We start from the raw sequence: 25917 nt of genomic DNA, 5'->3' as shown, positions 1-25917 counted from the left end.
AGAGCTCCTCCCAACATCTCTCTTGCAGGCCCTTAAGTTTTCCTCAGTCTCTGTAAAGAGGAGAAGACTCACCAGGAGGAGAGTGTGAGCAGGTGGTCTCCATGCTGCGGTACAGTGTTGCCATGGCAACGGCTTTCCGCCGGTGGTTGCACAGCTTGGTCATGTCCTCCTCTGATGCTGGCCCCACCCCAGCCCCACCCAGGGTCACCGGGGCCAAAGGGTCAAAGTTGAAAACCTGGAAGGTACAAACCACAGACAGGGACCCTGAGGGAGCAGGATCTGTGAGAAGAGCTAACATAGTCAGTGATCTGCATTCATTCTCTCAGCTTATCCCTGTACTCTCTGGCACCCCTCACCACTCTGACCTTGGGGACATTGAGTGGACACTCCAGACCGCACTTGCAGGTCCCATCGCTGAGGAGGTAGCTCCGGGTTTGCTCCAAGGAAGACAGCTCTGTGCCACTTGGGCTGGGAGAGAACAGGGTCAGAGAGCATGGGGTTAGTTGACACTGAGTTGGGAGACACTCTTAAAGAACAGTTCATTAGTCAAAGACCTTCCTAGGAAGGGCAGAGAGTAAGGAAGAGACCAAGAGAGCAAACAAAAAGGGCCCGAGACACAGAGAGCAAAAAGACTGAGGAAGGAAGAGGAACAGAAGAGAGCAACAGGGCACCAGAGACCTGGGCTTTGAGAGGAGCGATGGGAGAGAGAAAACTCGGGCAAGTGAAGGGCCTGGGGACAGAAACTGGGGGACTTGGGGAGCCACACCTGATATAGAGCACAGCACCCTCTCGAACACAGCGCTGCCAGCCGATGGGGACAGATGTGGCCACAGGGCCCCCAGCTCTGTCTGCTCCACTGCTCTCATTGCCCCCATTCATTGTGTGTAATCAGCTCCCACGTGCCTGATAACACAGACATCCATGTGGCATTAGAAGGATTAAACTAGGCGGGGTACCTGAGGGAATACTCCAGAAAAGCAAAGGTTGTGGGGAGACTGAGGAGAACTCTGGGGGCAAGGGGAAACCCTCAGAGAGCTGGGAGAGAGAATGAGGGGGACCCTCTGCCATCCCACCATGGCTACCTGAACATCTCTGCAAACATCGTGGGGTCCAGTCTAAAGCCGGGGCCGCCGGCTTAGCCCACACCTGCAACACAGGGGAGAGAAGGAACTGTCAGGAATCTTCCCAGTCTAGGAAAGCATCACAGCCCAGGATACTCTCAAGGGAAAGATCCTTAATAACATGAGTTTGGTACCCATAAAGACCCCAGGGATCTGCTGGGTGAGTCCACAACCATCCTCTCCATGTCCAGTCCTTAGGGACCAGAGGGTCAAAGCCTCAACTTCCAGGGACCAAGGAATCACAGCCCAATCCCTAAACATATAAAGGGTAAGGCCCCTTTGTCCCACCAAGGACAGAAACCTTCAGCCAAGAGTGTGGGCTAATTCCCATAATACCAGGGCACTAGGAGGTTTCCCAGAGAGTCTGGCCCCTGCTGCTCCCTCCCCCTCGGAAAGACCATACAAAAAGTACACATTGTCCCACAGGTCACCAGGCAATTGCCCAACTGCCCCCTGGGGTGGTACCAGCATAACTCCCCCCATGCCTGGCTCCACTAGGCAATCACTGATCTAGTTCATTTAGATCTTAAGAAAGGTTGGAATCACAGCTCTGTCTTCTCCCATGATTCTCAAAAACTCCTGATTTTCCTCCAAGCCTAAGGCGAGGGGATTCAGCACCTCCTGTCCCACTGGCTTCAAATGAGCGCCAGGTGGGATTCTCCTCTGACATATATGCGGACGCCCCCCAAACCTGCAAGTATCCTCTCCAACCTCACCATCGCTGCCAACCCGCACTGGCGGCTTCTAAACTTTCCCTCTCATAACAAGGCGCCCTGTCACCCAGCCTGCTTCCCTCGGCTTGGGGAGGAGGGGAAGGCGCACGAAGTAGGAAGGAACTTGGGGAGAGGGCGGGCGGAGGGTGGGCGAAGCACCGAGGGGAGGGAGGTGTAGGAGGCAAAAGTCAAGCAGTGAGAGGGAACAACGGTGGGGGCAGGTGCGGGCGGGGGAGCGGGGATGGGGCCAGGGAAAGGGGCCGAGAGGACGCGGAGGGGCAGAGGGTAGGCACAGGAGGGGAGGGGGAGGGGCGGGGTGGGGGGGCCGGGCCCTGCACTCACCGCGGCCCATGGTTCGGCCGGCCCCGCCCTGCGCAGTCGCGGCCCAGAGGGTGAGTGGGAGGGAGTGGGAGGAGGGTCGGCGGAGCCCGAGCCTCCGGTACGGCCCCGGCCGGTCCTAGCAGGAAGCGCTGCCGCCGCCGCCGCGGATCACCGAGCGGCCTCCCGCGCATGCGCCATGGGGGCCAGGGGCAGCCCTGGGGATTCCGTTCCCAGAAGGCACCGCGCAGGCTGCTACCGCCGCCGCCGTCGCTGCCGCCGCCACCGCCGCAGCCGCCGCCGCCGCCGCCGCCGCCGCTGCCCGGACGGGAGAGGGGCGGGGCCGGGCCCCCGCCCAGCGGACAACGACGAGCCAACTGGAGGGGCCGCAGTGCGCATGCGGGAGCGCGCCTACCCCTCCCCCACAACCCCCCATTAATCCCCAGGAGAACAAACACCCCACGCGGCCCCCCCGCCGCCCTCCGCGGAAGGATCCGCGCCTCTTCCCGGCCACGGGTGGCCAATCCCAGCCCTCCCCGGGGAGGGCCCCTCCGAAGCCACAATGTGTTGGGGGGGCCAGGAATGCCGGTCTTGGAGGAGCCGGCCCGAAAAGATGAAAGTCGCGACTTGCCCTGCCCCGCCCCGGAGGCTTCCCGGCTAGTGTGCTGGGACTTGACCCGCCTCCCCAGGTCAACGTGTCACAACAAGACCCCGGCCTGTCAAGTCACATGACCTCTGCCTGTCACTGACAACCTGGTCACGTCTTTGGGCCAGGAGAGGCCATCTGCTCCGACCCCCCCCCCAGCCCCCGTTTACAGGAGGAGAAATGGGGCTCTGGAGCAATGGTGCAGGCCCGGCCAAGGACCTGCCGCCGTCACGCCACCGCCTGTGCCTGCCATCCGGCCGCAGCCGGCCTGGTGACAGTTCCTACTCGGGACAAACTCCGGCTGCCCCCACGAGGGTGTGACAGGATGTGTAACAGGCCGCCCCATGGCCTCTGCTTTCTACCTAATGGCACCAGAAAGATGCTCTGCGTTTTCACGGTGCTCTTCACTTCTGTTCAGGCTGCTTCCAAGTTCACAACTCCCTCATTTTACTTTCACAACTAGGTATCTTGTATTTCGGAACAAAAGCGCGAAGCACGGGGCGAGGCGGTGGCGGGCGGGCCGGGACCCCTGCCGAGGCTAGACTCGGGGCTCCCGACGGCCCGGCCACGGCAGTCGCGCGCTCACGTGCACGCACCGCCCCGGGCGACACACGCGCAGACGGCGGGAGGCCTGGGCCCAGCTCCTCACAGCGGGAAGTCACAGGACTCGCGGCCGGGGACACGGGGAAGGGCGGGCCTGCTGGTTGGGGAAGGTGATCCGGGCGGCAGCGGGACTCGCGGCCACCCGGCAAAGGATGGCAATTCTGGCATGCCGAGGGCGCATCAAAAACTTCACAAAGATGAAAGTTTAAGGGTGCTCTTCAGCGAGGAGGAGCTGAGAGGGACTACCAAGGGGACTCCAATTCCTTGGCCTCTCTGGAGGGAGCCCGGGGGCTAAAAGAGAAGACCCCTTTGAGAAGACCCGAGAAGATGCAAACAATCCTGTGGACGGATGCGAGTTCTCAAAGGAGGGAGCTTTAAAAGACCTTGTGTCCATAAGCGGGGAGTAGATGAGGGGCAAGGAAAACGGGAGTCTCTCATGGAGGCGGTACAACGGGGGCTGATGTCAGGTGGGCGGAACAAGAGCTCCTTGAGGGAGACAAGCTGCACGGAGGCTTCCCACCGCAGCCCGCGGGCGACCGCGGGTGAAGAACGTTGGGGCCGTTGGGTGCCGGGAGCTGGCGCCCCGCCCTCTCTCCTCTCCCCCCCCCCCCCCCACCGCACCTCCCACCACCCACCACCCTCGCAGTCCCCTGCGCGTGCGCGCGCAGACACCGGTTGCCAAACATTGCATCATCCCCGCCCCCCTCTCCTCCCCTCCCCCTCCAGCTCTCCCCTCCGCGCGCGCGCGCATGACTCACTCACCTCCTCCGCGAAGCCTCGTGACCCAAAGCCACTTCCGGGTCCAACGCGAAGTCGACCCCCAAGCGGGAGGGAGCGATGGGGGCGGTGCCGCGGGGCTCCTGAGTGGCGGACGTAAGGGATGGGGCGGGGCCAGTGCCGGCGTGCCGCTTTCTGATTGGCCGGCTTCTGGACCCGGCCCAGAGAGGCGGGCAAGGCGCTGTTAAAAGATCTCGGCTCCGCGCTGTCGAGGTCAGAGGCTTGAGTCTAGAAAGTAGAGTGTATGATGTTGAAGATGAGCGGGTGGCAGCGACAGAGCCAAAGTCAGAGCCGGAGCCTGAGGAGAGAGGCGAGTACTGATCCCCCATTTACCTTTTACCCCTGCATCCTCGCGAATACCACTTGTCCCCTCGAAGTTACGGCATCCGCTCCTAAGGATGTGGCCCCACCCCCTCCGCAGTGAAGTGAGTGACCGTCCTGGGGAGGGATGAGGAGAATCGTTTATTCAGAACTAGCTTGCAAACCGCTCCTCTTCTCACGACGGCAGCATCCCACCCCCGCCCGGAGCACAGGTCCTGCTCTGTGCTGTTCAGCGAAGGGGCCCCAGCTCCCCCGAGATTTCTCCTCTCCCGTTGCTGACCCCAGGCCTCCTCGTCAGGCCTGTCCGGTGGGAGGCGGGGCAATAGGACACACCTCCGCGCCGAGAAGCCTGGTGACCGTGGTTCAGGCCGCTGCCGCCGCTTTGCCACCAGCGCCCTCCCTCTACCCCACCCCCAGTCCTGTCGCAGGGCCAGCATAGCCACGTCGGTAGCTGGGGCTTCTGGACCCTCCACAGGACACTCATTCCGCACCCTTGGGCAGAATCTTAAAAGAGACTGACACAAGCCTTAAGGAAGAGGGGTGTCGATGGACAGGGAGCGGAGATGAGTTTTCCTTTTCCCCAGAGGTCCCTAAGCCTCCTGCACAAGAGAGCATCCTGGATCTTTTAAGTGTGGGAAGCCATTTGGGGGTTTCCCCAGTGGATTGTCCTTCCCCTGGGATCGGTCCATGCCTCTTTCCCCTTGTCCTGTCTTCAGCTAATCTGTGTGTAACCATTGCATCAGGTCAGCCCCCTGCTTGGCTCTGCAACCCTCTGGCCTGGGGCTCCACTGCTGATGAAAGCTATGTCCCACACACTGGAAGGCAAGGAGGGTTCCCCAGGGAGGACAGCCCTGCAGAGAAACACTCAGGACGATGTTGCATCTACAGTCTCCAGGGATAGGCAGCTGCCGCTCTGCCTCTGGGCTTCATCCTTCTTTCCCTATGAGAGACTGGGGAGAGTTTATCCACACATTCCTAACAGATGCTTAACCAGCACCTACTACGTGCCATGCAGTTTGGGCCCAGCATTTATCCGTGAATAAGAGAGAAAAAAAATCTCTCCTCTCACAGAGCTTATATTTCAGTGGGAAGAAGCATACAATAAGCAAATGTGTAAGTGCCAAAGAAAAAAACCAAAGCATGGAAGAGTAGAGAATGCAGAGTGGAGGTTACAGTTTACACTGGGTGGTCAGGGATTCCCTCACTGAGGTGACATTTAAATGAAAGACCTAAAAAGAGGCAAGGCAGCAAGCCATGCGATATGTGGCTGGGAGAGCTTTCCAGAAGGAATAGCAAGAGCAGAGGTCCTAAGGTGGGAGCATGCATAGTATCTTTAGGGAACAGGAGGCCTGTTGGCTAGACTAGTGAGCAAGAGGGAGAGCGGTCAGTGAGAAAAGCAGGGCAAGGAAGGAGCAGATTGTGGAGGGCCTTCTGAGCCATTATAAGGACTTTAGCCTTTAATATGTGTAAAATGAGAACGTTTCACAGAGGAATGACACAGCCTGACTTACATGTTAAAAGCTTACTTTGGGTGCTGTTGTGAACAGACTCTGGGAGGGGTTGCAGGATTAGAAACTGGGAGACCTTTTGCAGTCAAGAGGTTTCTGCAGTCACCCAAGAGAGATGACAGTAACTTGATCTAGATTAGAAACAATGGAATTGGTGAGAACTGTTTAGATTCTGGGGTTTTGAAGAATGAATTAAGTTTTGCTGGTGGTTTGGATTGGATTGTGGGGTGTGAGAAGCAAGGAATCAACGATGATACCAAGGTTTTTGGCTCAAGCAACTAGAGCTGTTTACCAAGATGGGAAAGATCTTGGAAGAAGGGGAAGATCAGCAGGAGTTTGTCTTTGGACATATTAAGTCTGAGATGCACATTAGATATCCAAAAGGAGAATGGCAAGTAAGCAGTTAGAATTGCAGGTCCCAGGAGAGGTCTAGACTGGAAATATACATTTGGAGGATGTCAGTCTGGGAATGGAATTAGGAAAATGCCATTTGATTTGTTCCCTTCCCTGTAGTCCAGTCCTTACCCTGGCAGATTTGAGGACTGCCTTAAATTTAGAGAAAGCTGAGTTGGCCAGGATTTTGCTATTATGTAATCAGGACTACAAATGTCAGCAACTAAAAATAAAGGAAGTCAGGCTCTTGTCTGTCCTTGGAAATGGCTACAGGGACCGATAACTATCTATACTCTATAAGACAGGAAGGGAGGGAGGGAGGGAGGAAGGAAGGACGGACGGACTAGCAGGAAGCTGGAGATAAAAGAGCCTGCCTCTCTCCCCTCTTCCAAAAATGGCTAACATTTATCTTTGATCCCCACAGTGTTCCAGAAGGAAGTGTATCTTCATACATCACCACACCTGAAAGCAGGTAAACTTAACCAACACGTTCCCAAAACCAGCTCCTAAGAGGTGCTGCTTAGGCTCCCTTTACTGGGACCCTAAGAAATTATGAAAACACTTAGAAAAGATGGGAGAGGAGGGTTTGAATCTGAGCAGCCTTTGCAATTAGGCCACATCCATCCTCCTGGCCTGCCCCTAACAAGGTGACCAAATCACTATTATTAGAGCGTGTCCTAATTGAAAGCTGGCTCTGAGTGAGCAGTCAGGTGAGGTCTCACCACACCTCTGTCCCCATCAAGTTTAGACTGACCCAAGGACTGTGTGCCCAAGCTCCCCACACAGGAGGAGAAAGGAGCACAAATGGTCTGGTGACTGCCCCTGGAAACAACCAGTGCAGTTCCCCAAGAGAGGCTGAAGACTTTTACTAGGAACCCATAAGAATGCATATCCAGGCACTTGCTTCAAGTGCTGAGCAAAAGCAAAGAGGGAATATCATTCTTGATCAGGGGTTGGTAAAGTTTAAAGGGTCAGATAGTAAATATTTTAGATGTTGAGGGCCACGTGGAATAGTCTGTCACAACTACTCACCTCTGCTATTGTAGCATGAAAGCAGCTGTAAACAACATGTAAATAAATGGATGTGGCTGTGTTCCAGTAAACAGACAGGCAGCAGGCCAGTGTGCCAACCTGTAGACTGACTGCTTTGTAGAGCTTCTTCCCCTATCTGCCACTCTCCTGAGTATGTCCTTTTCCAGAGCCTGATCCAGCTACAGAGATGGCAGCTGAGTCACTGCCTTTCTCCTTCGGGACACTGTCCAGCTGGGAGCTGGAGGCCTGGTATGAGGACCTACAGGAAGTGCTGTCCTCAGATGAAAATGGGGGTACCTACGTCTCACCCCCTGGAAACGAGGAGGTAAGAACGCTAGGCCTGATGCTGGGGGGAGGAGGTACTGCCCTTCCTTTCTCAACAAATTAATATCTACTCTGTCTGTCCTCATTCCTTTGAAGGAAGAATCAAAAACCTTCACCACTCTTGACCCCACCTCCCTAGCTTGGCTGACCGAGGAGCCAGGACCAGCAGAGGTCACACACACCTCCCAGAGCCCCCGCTCTCTGGATTCCAGTCGGAGCTCCCCGGCTCAGGAGGAAGAGGAAGACCAAGGAAGACCCAGGAAACGGAAACAGAGTGGCCAGTCCCCGGCCCGGGCTGGAAAGCAACGCATGAAGGAGAAAGAACAAGAGAATGAAAGGAAAGTGGCACAGCTAGCTGAAGAGAACGAACGGCTCAAGCAGGAAATCGAGCGCCTGACCAGAGAAGTGGAGGCCACTCGCCGAGCTCTGATTGACCGGATGGTGAACCTGCACCAAGCATGAACACTTGGGACCAGCACTTCCCTCTCGGGCCACTTCTGACCCTTCCTGGAAGTATCTACTGAGCCCCTTCTCACCAGTGCCAACAATATACCCCCCCCACCCCCATCTGTTCAGTAGGGGGAAGGTTTAGGGTAGTTGACAGGAAAGGGTCTCAGCATGTATATAGAGGTTGTACATTTATTTATTACTGTCCGTATCCATTAAAGTGACTTTCTAGGAGCCAAGTTCTCACTTTCACTTTTTCTTCTTGCCTTTAGGGGTTTCAAGGGGTTTCCCCTCAGCTAAAGCCAACTGTTTCTTCAGATCCAAGAGTTTAGCCACCTCTGCAGCAACCTGGTTCTTGTCTGCCTTTTGTGCTTTCAATTCTCGGACGATGTTGCCCTAAAAGGAGAGGGGGTGGGGGAATAACAGTGAAACCAAAAAGGACCTAGTTAGGATTCAGCCTTCCCAGCCTCCCATAGGGCCTAAGCTCCGTACCTGCTTGGTCACTTCATCCATCAGCACTTGTATCTGCTGTGCTCCAGCTGTTGTAGTCTCTACAGCTACTGGCTTGGGGGATGCTTTTGCCTTGAGATCAATGAGAGAGTTAGCACCTGCTACCATAAACATCCCCCAACCTCAAGTTTTAGATAACATCTCAGGGGGAGAGTGGTTACCTTTAATGCCAAGGACTCTTCTAGCTGAGACAGGAAAGAAAAACTAAGTGAGGAAGCAGCATGGCCGAAAGATGAAAAGAGGGATGAGTGAAGGCTACTGAAGGACAGTAAGGACTGTTGGGGGTGAGACACAGTGTTTAGCTTTCTTACCTGGCCCCCGCTAAAGCGCTGCCTGAGACTTTCAATCAGGTCATTTTCCAGTTTTTGGAACAAGGGACTGACCTGTGAAAAAAAGAATTCCAGAATCATTCACTGATGAGGTATAAACTCTACCAGACTATACAGAGGGCCTCTGCATCCCAACTTCTGACATATAGGAGCTCACTGGTCTAGAAAAAAAAACTTCAGAGTGTAACACTGAGCAAATACCTGCCAATTTCAGTAAAGAATCCAGAAAAATCATTCACTAGGGTCAAAAATTATTTAAATGATTTAATGATGCTAAGTTGAAGCAAGAGCTTAGAGGCGTAGGTACTTTTATCACCTTGTGTCCAGGAGGAAGTGGCTACCTTGTATTCTCCCTGCCCCCTGGGTTCTGGCATGAAGGACAGTGAGAATATGAGCGCTACAGAAAACACTGGGCTTGTAAACCAATACCAAGGACTTCATATCAGAAACAAGCCTAAGTGCAGAGTGGGGATGAGTGGGGAAGGGTTTCGGAGAATAGCTATGAGAGTCTCGTGCCCAAAGTTAAGTTCTTCCCTGACCTCCCCAAGGGCTGCATGGCAGAGGTAGGAATTTTGAGAGAGGCTGGTTCTTCCAAATCTCAGAGACCTACTGTGCCAATCTGGTGTCCAGCTGGTAAGGTGCACGGGAAGTCTGTGAGCAGGATACTGCAGGCTGGAGGAGGGACCTGCAGCTGGGCTTGGATGGTAGCACTAACCGTGGGCATGTAAGGCTGGAGCATGACGGACAGCAAGGCAGCTATGTTCACTGCCAAGCCTGTCACTGTCCCTGCCCGCTGCCTGAGGAAGAAAAGATATTAGTCAGTACCTACAGGAAGATACAGCCTACCAGCCACTTTATTCCTGTAGCCAACGCTACCTCCTTACCTACCTGTCAGCCTCGCTGCCTTTAATCCGCTTCCAGGGCTCATTCACCTGAATGTACTGGTTGCCATGGCGAGAGATGGTGAGGATACTGCGTAAGGCATCCCGGATCCTGGGAAGGAAGGATGCAGGCCAAGGTGTAAGGTCCTGGGGGGACCGGTATGGGACTCTCAACATGCCAGCAGATCACGGAGTGGAGACAGAGGTGTAGATACTCACCGAACCTTCTCTAGCAGCTGGTGATAGTGCCGGAGCTCCAGGCCAACATGGGCCAGCAGGCGCCGGTCATCAGAGGTGAGCACCATCTCGGGCACAAAACCCCCAAAAAACTTAGACACAAACATCCCAGCTCTTGATGGGAGCAGGGAAGGAGAGGGGAGAGGAAAGAGGAGTTACTGCCTAGTCTTCTTACAGAAACTGAACACAATTTTCGTAATTCTGCATTTTCTCAGAACTGAAACCACCCGGCTCCCTCAAGCTGGAAGGCAAAACTTAATTCCTTATTCTCTCTCCCCCCTAAGAATAGGACTCTGCACACAACAGACATCTTACATACAGATATCCCTTATATAAAGGAAACTAATAAAGTTAAGCAACTGTTTATGTTTAAAAAGTTAACTCAGAATGATCCAGTTGAAATATGCATTAATTGCTACCAAACAAATAAATCCTCTAGCAGGGCCTATCTGTTCAGTGTGGTTAATGACCAAATCCGAATGGGTAGCCATGGACGGTATTTCTTTAGGTTGCAGAATAGCTGAGATAGGGACCAATAATGGAACGTGAGCCTGAAGTAACAAAACTCCGAAGAGTACAGCAGAAGTCTCCTACCCTTATGCTAAAATAACCCCTTTCTTCAGCCAAACTTTTCAGTGGTCTGCAAGTGAACCTTTCTGCTAGGAAGAACACATTTCCAATTCTACAAAGAACATTAATAACAAAATAATCAGCAAAAACTCACTTTGTGACCAGCTCTGCTAAATCACGTCTACAACTAACGTCGCCCAAGCACACGTGGCCGACTAGCCCCACGCCAGGCACGTCTGCTGCCTCTCAGCCCTCACCAGGTCCCACCTGTTGATGAAGTTGCCCAGGTTGTTCAGCAGCTCAGAATTATTCTTGAGCAACAGGTCTGTCCAGGAGAAGGCACTGTCCTGACCCTCAGGCCGAATGTACAGCAGATAGAAGCGCCAGATGTCAGCAGGAATCCCTGTGTCCTGGGCCATGTCCCCAAACACACCCACACCCCGGCTCTTAGAGAATTTCCCGTCCTCGTAATTCAGGTATTCTGGACAGAGAAAAAGAATGAGAACCACTGGCTCAAATCACGTCCTTCCTCCCTGACTAACTCTTCTTTCCTCTCCCTCATCCTCAGCTCTAGAGTAGCTAGCCTGCACACAACTTGGGAGATTCTTCTTCTCCGTTCCAGTCTTTTTCCATTTACTTCTACCCATTATAAACCTTAGCTTTGGACTTTTGCTCTCTTCAGGTTCTTGTTTCCTTTTTCTGGGTTGAGCTTCCATGTTCTAATTGTTTCCTACTTCATCTCAACTCCTAACTCAAGACTTAGCACCTCTCCAGGAACTTCTTCCAAGTACTGTCTTGGCCCTCATTTCCTAGGAACACCCCCATCTCCAGTCTCCCAGGGTACCTGTAGCAATGAGGTGGCTGACCAAGGTGTAGTTGTCCTCAGCTCCTAGGGCTGAACAAGGAAAGACTAAGCCGTGGAAGGGAACATTGTCTTTGGCCATGAACTGATAGAGGCTCACCTATGGAATATAATTGGGAGACAGAGCTCCTGAGATCCTCTCCAAAGGCCCAAGATCAGCTACCCAATGCGAACCACCCCACTACACACACACCCTCCCCATGGACAGGCTAACCAAGAACTGCTCACTTGTTCTGGGTTCTTCCACCATTTCTCCCATTGGTCTGTGTAGTTGGCCGTGATGGACAGGTAGCCAATGGTGGCATCAAACCAGACATAGAATACCTGGAGAGTCAGGAGGGAGGAGACACGGTAGGATGCAAGAACACTGGGAAAACCTTGCCAACCCAAAGTCTCAGACTGAAACAAGACATCATCAACAGTCTGCTCTGTTAGCCCAGGGTTTCAACCCCAAGGCTGAATAATGAGATATGAATAAAGCACAGGGCTTTCACCTTGTCCTCAAAACCTTCTAAGGGCACAGGGGTTCCCCACTTGAGGTCTCGCGTTATGCAGCGTGGCTTGAGGCCATCCCGAAGCCAAGAACGAATGATGAACCGGGCGTTGGGGGTCCAGTCACTGCCAGGCAATGTCTTCTCCAACCACTCCTCCAGCCGCTTTCCCAGCTGAAATGGCAGAGAGGCACAGAGAGCTGGTTTAGGACAGTCATATGTGTGGTCAGCGTAAGGATAAATACATGCAACCTTTTTGGAGTAGTTTGGCAATATATAATTAAAATTAAGGATTCATGATTTGCCATAGCAATTCCACGTCTAGGGATTTTTTTCAACAAAAATATTCATATAAGTGTGTACAGGTGTGTTTACAAAGAAGCGCACAGTTCACCACAGCAAAAATTAAAACTAATTCACTTGGTTCAGTAAAATCTAAAGACATGTGGTATATCAATACAATGAAATACTTCTAAGGCCTTTAAAAATAATGAGGAAGACCTGTATGTACTGACATGTAAAGAACTCCGAAATACATTAATTAAATAAAGCAAGCTACAAAACAGTAATATATGATATAATCCTATTATAAAAATAAATAATAGTAATAGATTAACATAAGCCCAAAAATTTTTGAGGAAAACTATATCTCCATGCTTTATTCTCACATGAGATTAAGGGGAACATCCACTTTTACACCATGTATTTCATTCTGAACGTTTTTTTTTTGGCTGCATTGTGCGGCTTGCAGGATCTTAGTTCCCCGACCAGGGATCGAACCCGTGCCCCCTACAGTGGAAGCGCAGAGTCCTAACCACTGGACCACCAGGGAATTCCCTCACTCTGAAATTTTAAAAATAAGTGTATCCCTTTTGTAAGCAGAAAAACAAAGATAAGTCTTTTGTAAGGGATGGTTCATGTGATTCATCCACATAAATACCATCCGAAACCTGACAACACAGTCCTCTGGCGAGGCTACGGGCGATCACGCGCACGCACTGCTGGGAGGAATGTGAAAAGGAGTAACACCTATTGAGAAAAATCAGGCGATAAACTACATATCCATTTATCCTGATCCCTTTTAAGGCACTGATCCTGCAGATACACTTTCTACAAAAGTATATATGCACAAGGTATTCACTGCAACAGTACTTTTAACTGCAAAACACTGGAAACTATCTAAATGGTGAACACAAGAAATTGGTTAAATAAACTATGGTACCCACAGGACTTCCCTGGTGGTCCAGGGGTTAAGACTCTTCGCTCCCAATGCAGGGGGCCTGGGTTCGATCCCTAGTCAGGGAACTAAGATCCCACATGTCGAGGGGCAACTAAGCCCAGGCGCTCCACAGCCCGCGTGCCACAACTAAAGACATGACTCAGCCAAACAAATAAACAAACAAATAAATACAGGGCTTGGAGGAGAAATGGCTGAATCCCAGGCTGGAACAAGATGTCTCTAGAATATCCTGCTATGCTAGAAAATAAGGAAGTGCTTAAAAAATGATGGGAGACCTCAGAAACACCCAGAAAAACAACCTTGAAGAGGTTCCCATTGGCCAAATAAGGGACAATTAGAATATGAACATTATTTAGGACTGGAATCGATTATAAACCATTTAAAAAAGGTGAAATCCATGAGTCGACACATAATAAATAGGTAAGTAGAAAAATGAATGAAGAGGAAGGGTAAATGTAGAGGGGGTGGCAGAGCTGGCAAATCTTAATGAGAACTGGTTCAGGTATGAACGATTAAATACATGCATCCTAAATTTAGAGGGACCCTTTCAATGAAGAGCAAGGTACTTGCATGGCCTTAAAGTGTATTCCCACAGACTGCTCACAAGCTGCAAGGGGGAAAATATTAATTATACAGTGGAGAAGCTGAGCAACACCTTGACTGAACAAAATCAACATCACCAATGAGAGGGAAACGGCAATCACGTGCCTCTGGAAAGAACAGTATCATTTATGTAGTAGTCCCACTGAGGATGCATAACTTGACTAATCATGAGGAAAACAGCCAACAAATCTAAAATGAAGAACATTCTATTGGTTTTTTGTTTTTTAAATGTACCTCCCTTTTGCTGGTCTCTGCTTTTTTTTTAAAATTACTTAATTAATTAATTAATTTATTGGCTGTGTTGGGTCTTCATTGCTGCACACGGGCTTTCTCCAATTGCGGTGCACAGGGTCCTCATTGCCGTGGCTTCTCTTGCTGCGGAGCACGGGCTCTTGGCACGTGGACTTCACTAGCTGCGGCACAGGGGCGTTTGTTGTGGCTCACAGGCTCTAAAGCACAGGCTCAATAGTTGTGGCACACAAGCTTAGCTGCTCTACGGCATGTGGGATCTTCCCAGACCAGGGATCGAACCCGTGTTCCCTGCATTGGCAGGCGGATTCTTAACCACTGCGCCACCTAGGAAACCCCTCTACTGATATTTTAAAAGGGGGATCATGGCCTACATCCTTAAAAACTGTTAATGTCATAAAAGATAAAAGAAAAAAAGGCTGAGGAACTGTTTCAGATTAAGGGAAACTAAAGAGAGAGAAAAACTAAATGCAATACATGATCCAGAGCCAGATTCTGCTCTACAGGAAAAATAAAGCTAGAAAGGCTATTATTGTAATAGCTGACAAAACTGGAACATGGGCGGTAGATCACACAACTATATCGATATTAAAGTTCTTGAAGTTGTTAACCACACTGTGGTTGTGCAGGAATATGTCTTTTTTCTTACGAAACACACAATGAAGCATTTAGGAGTAAAGAGGATATGTAAGTGCATATACACACATGTATGAGAGACAGAATATGCTACAGCAAATGGAGCAGAATCTTAACAGCCAGTGAATCTGGGCAATGGGAACATGAGGGTCTTCTGGGTAAAGAACATGAGGTTCTCTGTTCTAGCAACTGCTTATTCCTGCAACTCTCTTTTTTTTGGGGGGGAGGGGTGCTGCACTGGGTCTTCGCTGCTGCATGTGGGCTGTCTCTGGTTGTGGTGAGCAGGGGCTACTCTTTGTTGTGGTGCATGGGCTTCTCAGTGCAGTGGCTTCTCTTGTTGGAGAGCATGGGCTCTAGGTGCATGGGCTTCAGTAGTTGCAGCACATGGGCTCAGGAGTTGTGGCTCACGGGCTTAGTTGCTCTGCAGCATGTGGGATCTTCTCCGACCAGGGCTCGATCCCATGTCCCCTGCATTGGCAGGCAGATTCTTAACCGCTGCACCATCAGGGAAGTCCCTTGCAACTCTTTTTGCAAGCTTGAAATTATCTCCAAATGAAAAGTTTAAAAGGACAAAAAAAAAGAGGCAAATCCACTAAAGGGAAAAACTGGTCAAGACACATTGTGAAGTAAAAGAAAGACAATAGACTGTAGAAGAATATGAATGCCATGATCTAATTTGTACTAAGGGGGAAAAAAGGCATAAAAGTACTTTCCTATGCAAGTGCTACAAAGGAAAATCAGCAGCAGTAACTACCTCTCAGCAGATGGGCCTGGGCCTTTCACTTTGTGCCCTTTTCCTGTTACATCTTTTTACATTAAGCGTGTATAATTTTAAAATGGAAATTAAAAATATGTGAGAGTGATTTGGTAGCAATTTGCCTCTACCTATGGCTGAAGCAGAAGAGGCCATGCAGACTGGCTTGAGGGAAAGGCCCACTTACCTTCGGCAGGTCCAGAAACAGGTGCTGAGAGGATTTCACCACAGGGCATGACCGGCAGACTTTACACTGAGGCTTCTGTGAAGGGAATTTCAAGAGAAGGGGTGACCCAGGACAGGACAGTCGGGATCAGGCTGCAGGCCAGGAGCTGTGCAGGTGCGGGGGGAGGCACAGAGAGATGACGTCCCCTGTCTGCCACCAAGCTTAGCCTCACGCTCACACCCCACCAACTCATGAACTACTTACCTGGGCCTTCTCTGAACTTGGAGACTCAGGTCTGCATAGCACAATATCTGCTATTCAGAGTTTCACAACTGTGTCCTTTCGCTCCAAAGAATAGCAAAAGGCATTCTCTAACCACAGGCTAGACCCAGAGCCCTGCACTGTAGGCAGCTGTGTGAGGAGCGGAAAGAGCGATGGAAGAGAAGACACAGGGCTCCTCTCCTAGAGGAAGTTACAATCAATCCGGGAGAGAGGGCTCGCAGGAGAAACAAGTGCAGGCCTTCATAAGGCAGAGTGTCGGGAAATGCTTTCATGGCACCGCTTAACCGTACAAACCCTGAAGGATGATGGCTGACGGAGGAAACAGTTAGCTGGTGCTCATCAATGAAAGCTCCTAAGGTTGTTTTTTTTTTTTTTTGGCTGCACCACACGGCTTGCAGGATCTTAGTTCCCTGACCAGGGATCAAACCCGGGCCACAGCAGTGAACGAGCCAAGTCCTAACCACTGGACCACCAAGGAATGCCCCAGGGTGAGTTTTGATCTGGGTTTTTGAAGGTGAGAAATTATAACTCTCTCAGGACCTCTCTCCTGAACTCCACGTGCCTGTATTAACTGCCTAGCTAACATGGCTCCTCGCATGTCTAATAGGCATCTCAAACTTAACAAACCCAATCAGTATCACTTCATTCCACCAGAAAGCTCTTCTTCACCCAATCTTGCCCATGTTTGTAGATGGTACTGCCGGCCACCCAAGCTGCTCAAGCCAAAAACGCACAAGTTGTCATTCTCTCGACTTGCCTATCACCCCAAGTCCCAGTCTATCCAGTCTACAGTCTGCTTCCAAAACACATCCCAAATCCCACCCCACCCCCATTCCTGTCGCTATTAACCTAGTCCAAGCTACCATCATCCCATTTCTGAGCTACCACTGGCCTCCAAACCGGCTTCCCCACTTTCTCTCTTACTTCCCTCCCACCCATTATCTACAGAGCAGCCTGACATTCCACTCGGAGACTGCTGACTGGGCCCTGGAAATCTGGTCACTGCCTACCTCTCTGACCTGTCTCAATCCATCACCACCCATCCACCCCAACCCCCACTCACTATAAACCACGCTGGCCTTTTCAATTCCCCTTTCCAGTACTTTGCTGCCTCGGGCCTTTGCATTTCCTGGTCCTTCTGCTTAGAACACTCCTAATCCCACTCATCACCTCCTGGCTCCTTCTCATTTTTCAGTTAAACTCTCAGTTCAAATGTTACCTTCAGAGAGGCCTTCCCTAATCACCCAGATTAATTCTTCCCCAGAAGTCACCGTCTAGCACAGCTTTCTGGCAGTTTACTCTAGGGTAACTATATGCTGTCTTTAGTGCTGGTCTCCTCCCACACTAGATAAAAATGTCTTGTTCACTGCTGTCTCCTCAACACCTAGAACTGTGACTACCCTACTGTAAAGACTCAAAAAAGTTTGTTAAAGAAATGAGCGAATGAATGAATGAACTACCAAATGAAAAAACAGAGAGTAGAAGAAAAGGTGGTATTTATGAAAGAGAGGAAGAACTAAACAAATGCAGATCGGGTGGTATGAAGCGGGAGCAAAGGTAGGGAAGTATGAACTCAACATGTCTATTTCTAAGCACGTAGTAAATGCTCAGTAAGTATTTACGCAATGAACTGAGTGATGAGTCACCAAGACAGAATAGGAAGAGCCACTGGTGAAAGGTCTTGAATGCTAAAACAGAAGTCCTATGGACAACAAGGTCCTACTGTATAGCACGTGGAACTATATTCAATATCCTGGAATAAACCATAATGGAAAAGAATATAAAAAAGAATGTATATGTATGTATAACCGAGTCCCTTGAGTGTACAGCAGAAATTAACCCAACATTGTAAATCAACTATACTTCAATTTAAAAAAAACAAAAAACAGGAAAAAACCAAAACCCTGAGTGGGACCAGACTGGGAGACCCTTAAGATTAGAGACTGTCTCCCGGGCTCCCAGGAGACCCCCTCTCACCTTGAGCTCAATGGCATTGATGAGCTTGCCACACTTGTCACACTGGTCACCCCGGGCCTCCTCGTAGCCACAGAAGGGACACACACCCTCCACGAAGCGGTCGGCCAGGAAGCGGGCACAGCGCTCACACCGCAGTTGCTCCACAGTATCTTGCAGCACAAAACCTCGGGCCAGCAACCGCTGGAAGATGTCCTGGGTAATTCTGACGGGGTGAGCGAGGCACGGGGAGGGAGGGACCGGGGGACGTCAGAGGAAGCGGTGCGCCCCTCCCTTCTGCCACCCCACCCGGGACCCAAACCCGTTCAGTCCGAGCGCCAAAGAAATCAGGCGGAGGCCAGCAAGTCATCTGTAGGGAGTTTACTGATGAGCCCGGACCCCTCGCATAAACTCCCCAACTCCCCGCAGGATCTCCTTCCTCCTCACTTCAGAAGTTACTTTTGTAAAATACAGAGGACGGGACTGCGTCGTTCTTTGATATGTCCTAAAAATTAAATCAGTCCAACTGCTACACGGCACAACACTCGGCTGGCAGCCTGTCTACTACAGAGCTTCGATGAGGACCATGAGTGTACCTGGCAGAGGAGAGTGAGTGCCTTTGCTAGAGACACACAGCAGTGCGAGGGGCTGTCCTGAGACCCTGGTGCTGGGCGGGGGGCGGCGATCCTTCCCGTGAGCCTCCTTCCTGTCTCTTCCCTCCCCTGGTCGCCCCCTCAGCCCTGACCAGGCTTCTGCACACAATCAATCCACAGGATGCCTGGGACACACGTCAGGACAATATCCAGATGTCTGGGGGATGGGGGAAAACAAACTTGCTTCCTCCTGCCTTTGTCTCCGGGATATTCCCACTGCCCCCGCCCTCCATTTCTGCCTACATTAGAGGACACCTACGTGGTCTGCTGCGGAGTGGTGGTTCGACCAAATATGTCAAACGAGATGTTAAACCAGCGGTAGATGTCAGCGTGGATGACATGGTACTTGTCACAGATCTCCTGGGGGGTCAGACCCTCCTCCACAGCCTTGGTCTCTGTCGCTGTACCGTACTCATCTGTCCCACACAGATAGAGAGTGTTCCACTGGCGGAGCCGGGAGTACCTAGAAGGGAACGCGGTGATCACGGGGCCCCATCTCAGCCCCCCCACGTGCCCAGGATCCCTCCAGCCTCCCGCTTGCGGCCTCCTGCGCCCTTGGGGCCCACGACGCCCTCGGGGCTCTCCCCCAGCAGCGGGCTGCACCTGGCGAAGACGTCAGCACTGAGCACGCAACCGATGATGTTCCCGAGGTGGGGGACGTTGTTGACGTAAGGGAGGGCGCTGGTGATGAGTATGTTCCTCTCCCCAGCCACGGGCAACCTGGTGGGCAGAGAGCACAGTCCGCGGGCAGAGGAGCGGGTCCAGAGGGCCCCAAAGGGCACAGGCACCAGGCGCACGTCTGTGCTACGGCCACAGGGTCGCGCCCGTCTCAAGTCTTCCCTCCGTGAACCCCGGGGAGTGGAAACTCCCCCAAAAGCCATAAGGTCCCCACAGCGGCGAACACAGGGCCCCGCCCACAGCGAGCAAGCCTCGTGTCCGGCTCCTAAGGAGCCTTCTTCCGACCCTGCGCTCCGTCCCTCTTCACTATCCCAAGTGCTCCTTTGCCATTAGTTCATTCTCAGGCTCCGACCTCCCAGGTACGGACAGCTCTCCCCAGGCTCCGACCAACCACCATCACTGACTAACTCCCTAGACTCCGATACCATCCAAGAATGCTTTCCCAGCGCTGATCTCTCCCCGTCTTCCCAGGCGCGGTGTTAACGTTACCTCTAGCCATGACCTGAAGTGCTTACAGCTCACCAGCCCATACACAAGCCTTCCCAAGTCCTCTCACGGCCCTTGACTCTTCCCTCCCTAACCCGTGTTGGTCACTTCCTCACGGCCCGACTCAACCCAGCAGGCACCAGCCATTGGCTTCATAGCCATCCTCTCCTCCCCGCTTTCCCAGGATCACTGCTAGTCACGCCACTCAATCTGCCATCGGAAGTCACTCAATCCACTCTTCTCTTTTCCTGCCCCATCACCCGTGACAGCTCAGCTGCGCACATCCTGTATCCACCCCCTGCCCCAGCACTGACGTCTCACCAGGGTTCCTTCTATCTTTCCAACCATTCTTTTTTTTTTCCAGTTTTAATATTTTTTTGTTTAAGTATAGTTGATTCATAATGTTGTATTATTTCCAACCATTCTTAACCTCTAATCACTGACTCCCATCACTTACCAGTCCTTCAACCCTGGGCATCCTGCGAGCTCATGGAGTCTCATCATCTCTTCTACTAACTGAGACGCCAACGATTCCCTCCCGTTAACCTCACCCTTCTCCCCAGCTGCACGCTATATATCCGGTTAGATGTTCCATCTACTTCCTGGAACACATTACATCTCATTTCCCTGAGAAAGAGTTCACTGATTTCTCCTGCATTCATTGCCTTTTCTCCCCATGACGGAATACCATAATCTTCTCTGAAATCAGCTTAGAAATCAGCTCCTTCAGGAAAGCCTTCCGTCACTGACAACTGGTCTTCTACGCAATCATCCTTGTATTCTCAGCCCCTAAGCATCTTTGTACCACACATCCTGTGGTGCTCCTTCTGCGTGGCCCTGTAACGTCTCTCATCTTGAGTGTGCTTACTGCGGTGGCAGACATAAAGGTGAGTATGCCCAGGGTTCTGCCCTCAGGGGGTTACATTCTATCATATAACTTCTGACTGGGATCAGTGTGAAGAGAGGTACAAAGTGCCCAGGGAGGCTGAAGGAAGGCAAGCATCTCCAGCCCAAGACTAACACTTCACAGAGGCAGAACTACTTGAATAGGGTCTCAAGAATGAGGGGGAATTTGCCTGATTCAAGACACTGGGGAAGTCCTTCAGTCAGAAGGAAAAGCACAGAAGACAGCCTGGTTTGGCCCTAGTGCCTTTAACCCTAATTGTCTCCTCCTCTAAGTATGCATTTGAACATGTTAGCCTGTATAAACACTTGAGAAGGCCTACCTCCTATTTTTTATTACCTCCAAAACAATCCTCAACAGGTACTTACAGAAATGCTCACAATGAGTGAATGAACAAAGGACGGACTTTCATTCAGATTTTATCATTATTGGGACTTCCCTGGTGGCACAGTAGTTAAGAATCTGCCTGCCAATGCAGGGGACATGGGTTTGATCCCTGGTCTAGGAAGATCCCACATGCCTTGGAGTAACTAAGCCCGTGTGCTGCAACTACTGAGCCTGTGCACCTAGAGCCCGTGAGCCACAACAAAAGAAGCCACCACAATGAGAAGCCTGTGCACAGCAATGAAGAGTAGCCCCTGCTCGCCACAACTAGAGAAGGCCCACACGCAGCACCACAGCCAATAAATAAGTAAATAAATAAATTTATTAAAACAAACAAATTTTATCATTATCTACCAAACGCTTGGCCCTGTGCTAGAAAATGGGCCACATAAAAGAAAAGAGAGAGACCCTACCTTCAACAAGCTTACAGATCAGTGAGGAGACAGACATGTAAAGGGGTAATTACAACATAATCCGACAATGGGAGTTCCCAGAAGATGAAGCACTTGAGACTCTCTCAAGCTCTGGAGAGAAGGAAATGTTAAAACCAGTCTCTTACAACTATAGAGCGATTTACCTACAGGTAAAATGCAGACACTCCAAGGAAAAGGAAGAGCCTAGCAAAAACACCAAGGTGTAAGAGTATAGGATCTCAGCCTACCTTCCTCTCAAAACTCATCTTGACCCAACTGCCCCTTGACTGACCAGCCTCCAGCCACTGGCCTTTTAGAAAGTCCTTATAAAGGGCCAAACACGATGCTTGCTCTATTTGAGACACCTTTCCCCAGACTGACCCTCACTTAACTCCTACTCATGTTGCAAGTCTTATCCTTTTTATTTACTTATTTATTTTTTTATTTTTTGCGGCTGTGTGTCTTGCAGGATCTCAGTTCCACAAACAGGGACTGAACCCAGGCCCTCAGCACTGAAAGTGCCGAGTCCTAACCACTGGACTGCCAGGGAATTCCTGCAAGTCTTAGTTTAAATGTCTTTTTTCTAAGTTAATCTCCTATGATATTTTCTCATAGCATCCTGTTCTTTTCCTTCACAGTACTTAGCAAGATTTATAATTAGACGTTTGTGTGACAGTTTTTTAAATACCTCTAAATACCACTAGACTCAAAATGGCATGACAGCAGAGTCTTGTCTGTTTTGTTCCCCTCTGTAGACCCAGCTCCCAGCACACAGGGCCGGACAAGGAGTGGACACTTAAATCTTTATTGAACGACATGTCCAAAACTACAAATATTTCATTTTGTTGCAAAAAATCTATGTATGTTTGAATTTTTTTTTTTTTTTGCCACATTGCACAACTTGGGATATCTTAGTCCCCCGACCAGGGAGAGAACCCTGGATTTCGGCACTGAAAGCGTCGCGTCTTAACCACTGGACCACCAGGGAATTCCAGTCTATGTGTGAATATTAGCTCAGCTATCAGCAGAGTGACAGAATGTGATGCTGAGCATGCAGGCAGGGGCCAGATCACTAAAGGCCTTGTCAACCATACAGAGCAACCATCTAGAACTCTGAGAAGGAAGGCGAGATAATAACATAGGCAGTTTTACGCAGCCATTCTGGTGGCATGTGGAGCACGGGATAGCAGGGAAGGAGCAGGGAAGAGAGGGACAGGTCCGATCGCAGGCGGCTGTAGAGAGGATAGGGAGAAGGGCTGGGTACAAGGACTCCTTAGCAGTTAAAACCAATGGAGTTAGAACCAATGACCTGCTAAAGAAATAAATGATACAGAAGGAGATGAGAGAAGGGTATACAGAGAAGACAGCAAGATTTCTGGCCTGGATTTTTAGGTGGAAGGCGGGAGTCATTCACTAAGACAAGTGAATAAAGGAGAAAGAAAAGCTGGCAGGGAAGGTAACAGGTTTGGTTTTGGACAAATTGAGTTTGCAGTGCCAGCAGAGGTGAAGGAATCTAAGAGATAGTCTGACAAATATGCCTAGAACATCCAATAGATACCTGAACTGGAAAAACAGATTTAGGTGCAATCAGTAAGTGGAAAGTAGCTGAAAATATCGGTGTAGATGGCACTGAGAGACAGTATGTCCAAAATATTAGCCAAGAGGTTACGAGGACAGAAAATTAAAGAAAGGTCAGCAATGGGGATTTGACAGGCAGGTACTGGCTATATCAACAATTTCCACATAAGAAACCAAGCCCTGTTCATCTGCGCCTACTCACACTGGATTCTGCTGTGGCCGAAGTTGGGGCAAGCTTTCCAGGCCCTTCTCCCAAGCAGCTACAGCCATGGCGATCTCCTCCTCAGATAGGGTAGCCAGCTCCTCATCCTACGAAGAGTGGACAGTATCCCTTACCAGGTTGAGGGGTGGGGGGTTGAGGCATAAAGTAAAGAAATTCTCTCTTTGCTCTCCAAGAAATGAAAAATTAATAAGGAAGTTCAAAGTCCCTCTCCAAGCCACCCCCCACCTCAGACACCTAGGCTCTGTGGGGACCCCTCTTCTTTGTTCCAAACCTCAGGCTCATTGCTGACAGCCCTCCCCTCAAGGGAGCTGGGCTGGGGCTGCTTTTGGAGGTATGGTCGGAGGGCCAGGACACCCTGCTGCTTCAGCACTGTTTCTGCAGCTCGCTGACACGGCTCCTGAGAACTCAGTGTCTGGAACCAGCTGTGCAGGGCACCCAGCTCCTCTGTGGGCATGGGAGAAAGGAGACAATCAGTGAGACCTGGAATGGATAAGTGGGAGGGAACCTCCCGCCCTTCATGAAGTTTCTCCAGCTGCCTTCCTTAGTTCCTTCAGCCATCTTTCCGGTACAGGTGCCCTGTCAAGCTACAGCTCAAAATGGGTCCTCAGTATTCTACTGCCCACTCTGTAACCCCTACACCAAGCTCCTGGGGTTGGGGTTGGTGGAGAAGTGATATGCACAGTTCTCACCAGGGAGGTAGGCTGGGTCTTGGAGTAACGGGTATAGCGCTCCCCACAAAACAATGTCAGCTAGAGATTCTGTCTCCTTTGTTGAGGAAAGAAGAGAAAAAGTACACAGGTGAGACACTCAGCGTCTTCCCAATGGATATAATAGCGTACATTTCCTAAGCACGTACTATGCAGCAAGCACTGTATTAAGCATTTCAAATTATCTCACTTAATCCTCACCATGACTCACTGACGTGGGTACTAATATTACCCTCATTTCAAAGATGGAAAAAAAAAAAGATGGTTAAAGAGTTTAGTGAGTTTTAAAGTTTACACTGCTAGTAAGTGGCAGTTTGGGGGTCTGAACTCTGAATACAGGCTTCCTTCTTAATTCTTATGCCATACAGCGTTCCCCAGTCCTCATCTCAAGGCCCAACTCACCCCAGCCAGGAACGGACAGCTCCGACGACTCAAGCTGTGGTCAATATGAGTCAGGGCTCTCCGGACCGGACCAAGAACGTCTTCTCCCTTCTTCCCTTGGACCACCAAATGGTACAGGGCAGCGGATAAAGCAGGCTACAGTGCGGGAGACACAGGTCAGGACGGCCATGCAGGGCCTGCCTGCCATCCCCCACATCCCAGTCCCACCTGCAGCTCTGTCGCTTCCCACTCCAGCCACTGGTTGGTGAGGTCATCTTGCTCCCAGCCAGATAACAGAAAGAAGTATCTAGCCCAGGAGAGAGCAACAAAGGTCGAATTAAAAAGGCTCATTTGTCTAGCTCATTTCTCACCCCCCAGTGAAACAGTGGTTGTAAATAAGACCACACAGAGGACAGTAATTCCTGATTTTATTCAGCTACCTCCCTGCATCAAGGACAATACTGACCGACAGATTGCACTGGTGGAGAAGAGGTAGTTGCCACTATCCAGTTGCAAGACAGGGGCCTCAGGCCGAGTCAGGAACGGGACCACACGCTCTGACGCAGGAGAGGAAGATGCATGAAAAACACAGGAAAGAAAAGAAATACTTTGTCAACTTAGAAGGACAACTTCACAGCGTTGGTGTGTGGGGGGAGATAGGCAGTCTCAAGGAGAGGGTCCAGGATAGGACCACTGAAAGGGGTGGGTCCGCAATGAGCTGGAGAGACCAGCAGGTGTTCAGCTGAGACTGCCAGCTGGAAACAACAGATGGGGATTGCAGAGAGGAGGTGGTGGTATTGGGGTAGTGCTGCCAAGAACAGGAACAATTGAAAGTAACTAGGATATCTGAGAATGATCTGAGCTACAGTGGGAGAACAAAGTTAAGAGGACTGGGAAGACTGACAAGAGAACGGCTTAAGAGTCATCCAAACAGACAGCTGGGAATGAGAAGAGGTAAACCGAAGGGAGTATGGGTGTGTCTCTGTGTATTTAGGAGAGGAAAGCAGGGTTTCCTACGAACAACAAAGGAGAACCTGGGGGTTATCATGTGAGTGACGTGGGGCGGGGAGGGCCTGGTAGGTGTGGGAGAAGGTTGTAAGGAGAGGTCCTGGAAGACGCAGGAAGGGAGGGAAGAGATGAGGGACGGGTACACTGAGGACAGTGAACGGAAGCGACTGATGAAAGACCTGACTGGGAGGGAGGAGAGGAGGGGGTGCCCAAGGATGATCCGGGAGGAGGCCGACGGGGGTGCGCGGGGTGGGGGGCGGGGGGGCGAAGGCAACTGTGGGGTGGCTGTCGGCGTGTTTCAGTCCCGCCTGGCTCCTCCACCGCCCGCCAGCACCAGCCCGACTACCTTCCGGGCCTACAGTGCTGATGAGTAGATCCGCTCGGCCCTGGGCCCTCCCGGCCGCGGCCAGCACGGGCAGGCTCCCCGGGGCGCCCTCGCTCACGAACAACCTCATTCCGCCGTGGATCCCACGCTGATGCAACCGGAACCGGCCTCCCTCCGGCGAGATGAGCGAGCGCCGCGAGGCATGCTGGGA

General features: G+C 51.1%; 4 protein-coding genes across 8 annotated transcripts in view; 2 read left to right on the top strand and 2 right to left on the bottom strand.

The window, feature by feature from the left end:
• MBD6 (methyl-CpG binding domain protein 6) overlaps window positions 1-4220 on the bottom strand; it is a 9153-nt gene extending 4933 nt beyond the window's left edge. For 2 of the 4 annotated variants that reach the window (XR_009048483.1, XM_057703126.1), the window contains exons 1-5: window positions 2177-2496; window positions 1083-1146; window positions 767-903; window positions 366-468; window positions 73-235 (exon numbers count right to left, since the gene is read on the bottom strand). Coding sequence is in view for 3 of the 4 variants with exons in the window: in XM_057703126.1 (XP_057559109.1) it covers window positions 73-235; window positions 366-468; window positions 767-879 (379 nt within the window). In the remaining variant the exon portion in view is untranslated. Of the gene's footprint in view, window positions 1-72; window positions 236-365; window positions 469-766; window positions 904-1082; window positions 1147-2176; window positions 2497-4163 lie in introns of those variants that run through there. The other 2 variants (XM_057703127.1, XM_057703128.1) reach the window with 2 other exon arrangements.
• On the top strand, window positions 4211-7688 carry LOC130833450 (DDIT3 upstream open reading frame protein). Its single transcript, XM_057703133.1, has 3 exons — window positions 4211-4488; window positions 6825-6872; window positions 7600-7688. The coding sequence occupies exons 1-2, from the start codon at window positions 4423-4425 to the stop codon at window positions 6864-6866; spliced, it is 108 nt and encodes a 35-aa protein (XP_057559116.1). The 5' UTR covers window positions 4211-4422; the 3' UTR covers window positions 6867-6872; window positions 7600-7688.
• DDIT3 (DNA damage inducible transcript 3) lies at window positions 7620-8393 on the top strand. Its single transcript, XM_057703132.1, has 2 exons — window positions 7620-7757; window positions 7853-8393. The coding sequence occupies exons 1-2, from the start codon at window positions 7620-7622 to the stop codon at window positions 8216-8218; spliced, it is 504 nt and encodes a 167-aa protein (XP_057559115.1). The 3' UTR covers window positions 8219-8393.
• Window positions 8382-25917, bottom strand: MARS1 (methionyl-tRNA synthetase 1). 2 transcript variants are annotated; one of them, XM_057703129.1, is made up of 22 exons: window positions 25728-25917; window positions 24840-24930; window positions 24602-24680; window positions 24395-24529; window positions 23975-24050; window positions 23557-23729; window positions 23265-23371; window positions 19223-19339; window positions 18879-19082; window positions 17991-18192; window positions 15753-15827; window positions 12087-12257; window positions 11821-11916; window positions 11575-11692; window positions 10998-11211; window positions 10143-10274; window positions 9931-10035; window positions 9653-9839; window positions 9025-9096; window positions 8875-8898; window positions 8696-8785; window positions 8382-8599 (listed from the first exon to the last, which is right to left on the bottom strand). In XM_057703129.1, the coding sequence occupies exons 1-22, from the start codon at window positions 25834-25836 to the stop codon at window positions 8453-8455; spliced, it is 2724 nt and encodes a 907-aa protein (XP_057559112.1). In that variant the 5' UTR covers window positions 25837-25917; the 3' UTR covers window positions 8382-8452. The 2 variants fall into 2 exon arrangements, with proteins under 2 accessions (XP_057559112.1, XP_057559113.1); XM_057703130.1 differs by lacking the exon at window positions 8875-8898 and having other exon boundaries at window positions 25728-25916.

The sequence above is a fragment of the Hippopotamus amphibius genome, chromosome 12, assembly GCF_030028045.1.
Source record: "Hippopotamus amphibius kiboko isolate mHipAmp2 chromosome 12, mHipAmp2.hap2, whole genome shotgun sequence".
Lineage (NCBI taxonomy): Eukaryota > Metazoa > Chordata > Mammalia > Artiodactyla > Hippopotamidae > Hippopotamus > Hippopotamus amphibius.
Note: the sequence above shows the minus strand (reverse complement) of the source record. Positions and strands in the feature narration are given on the sequence as shown.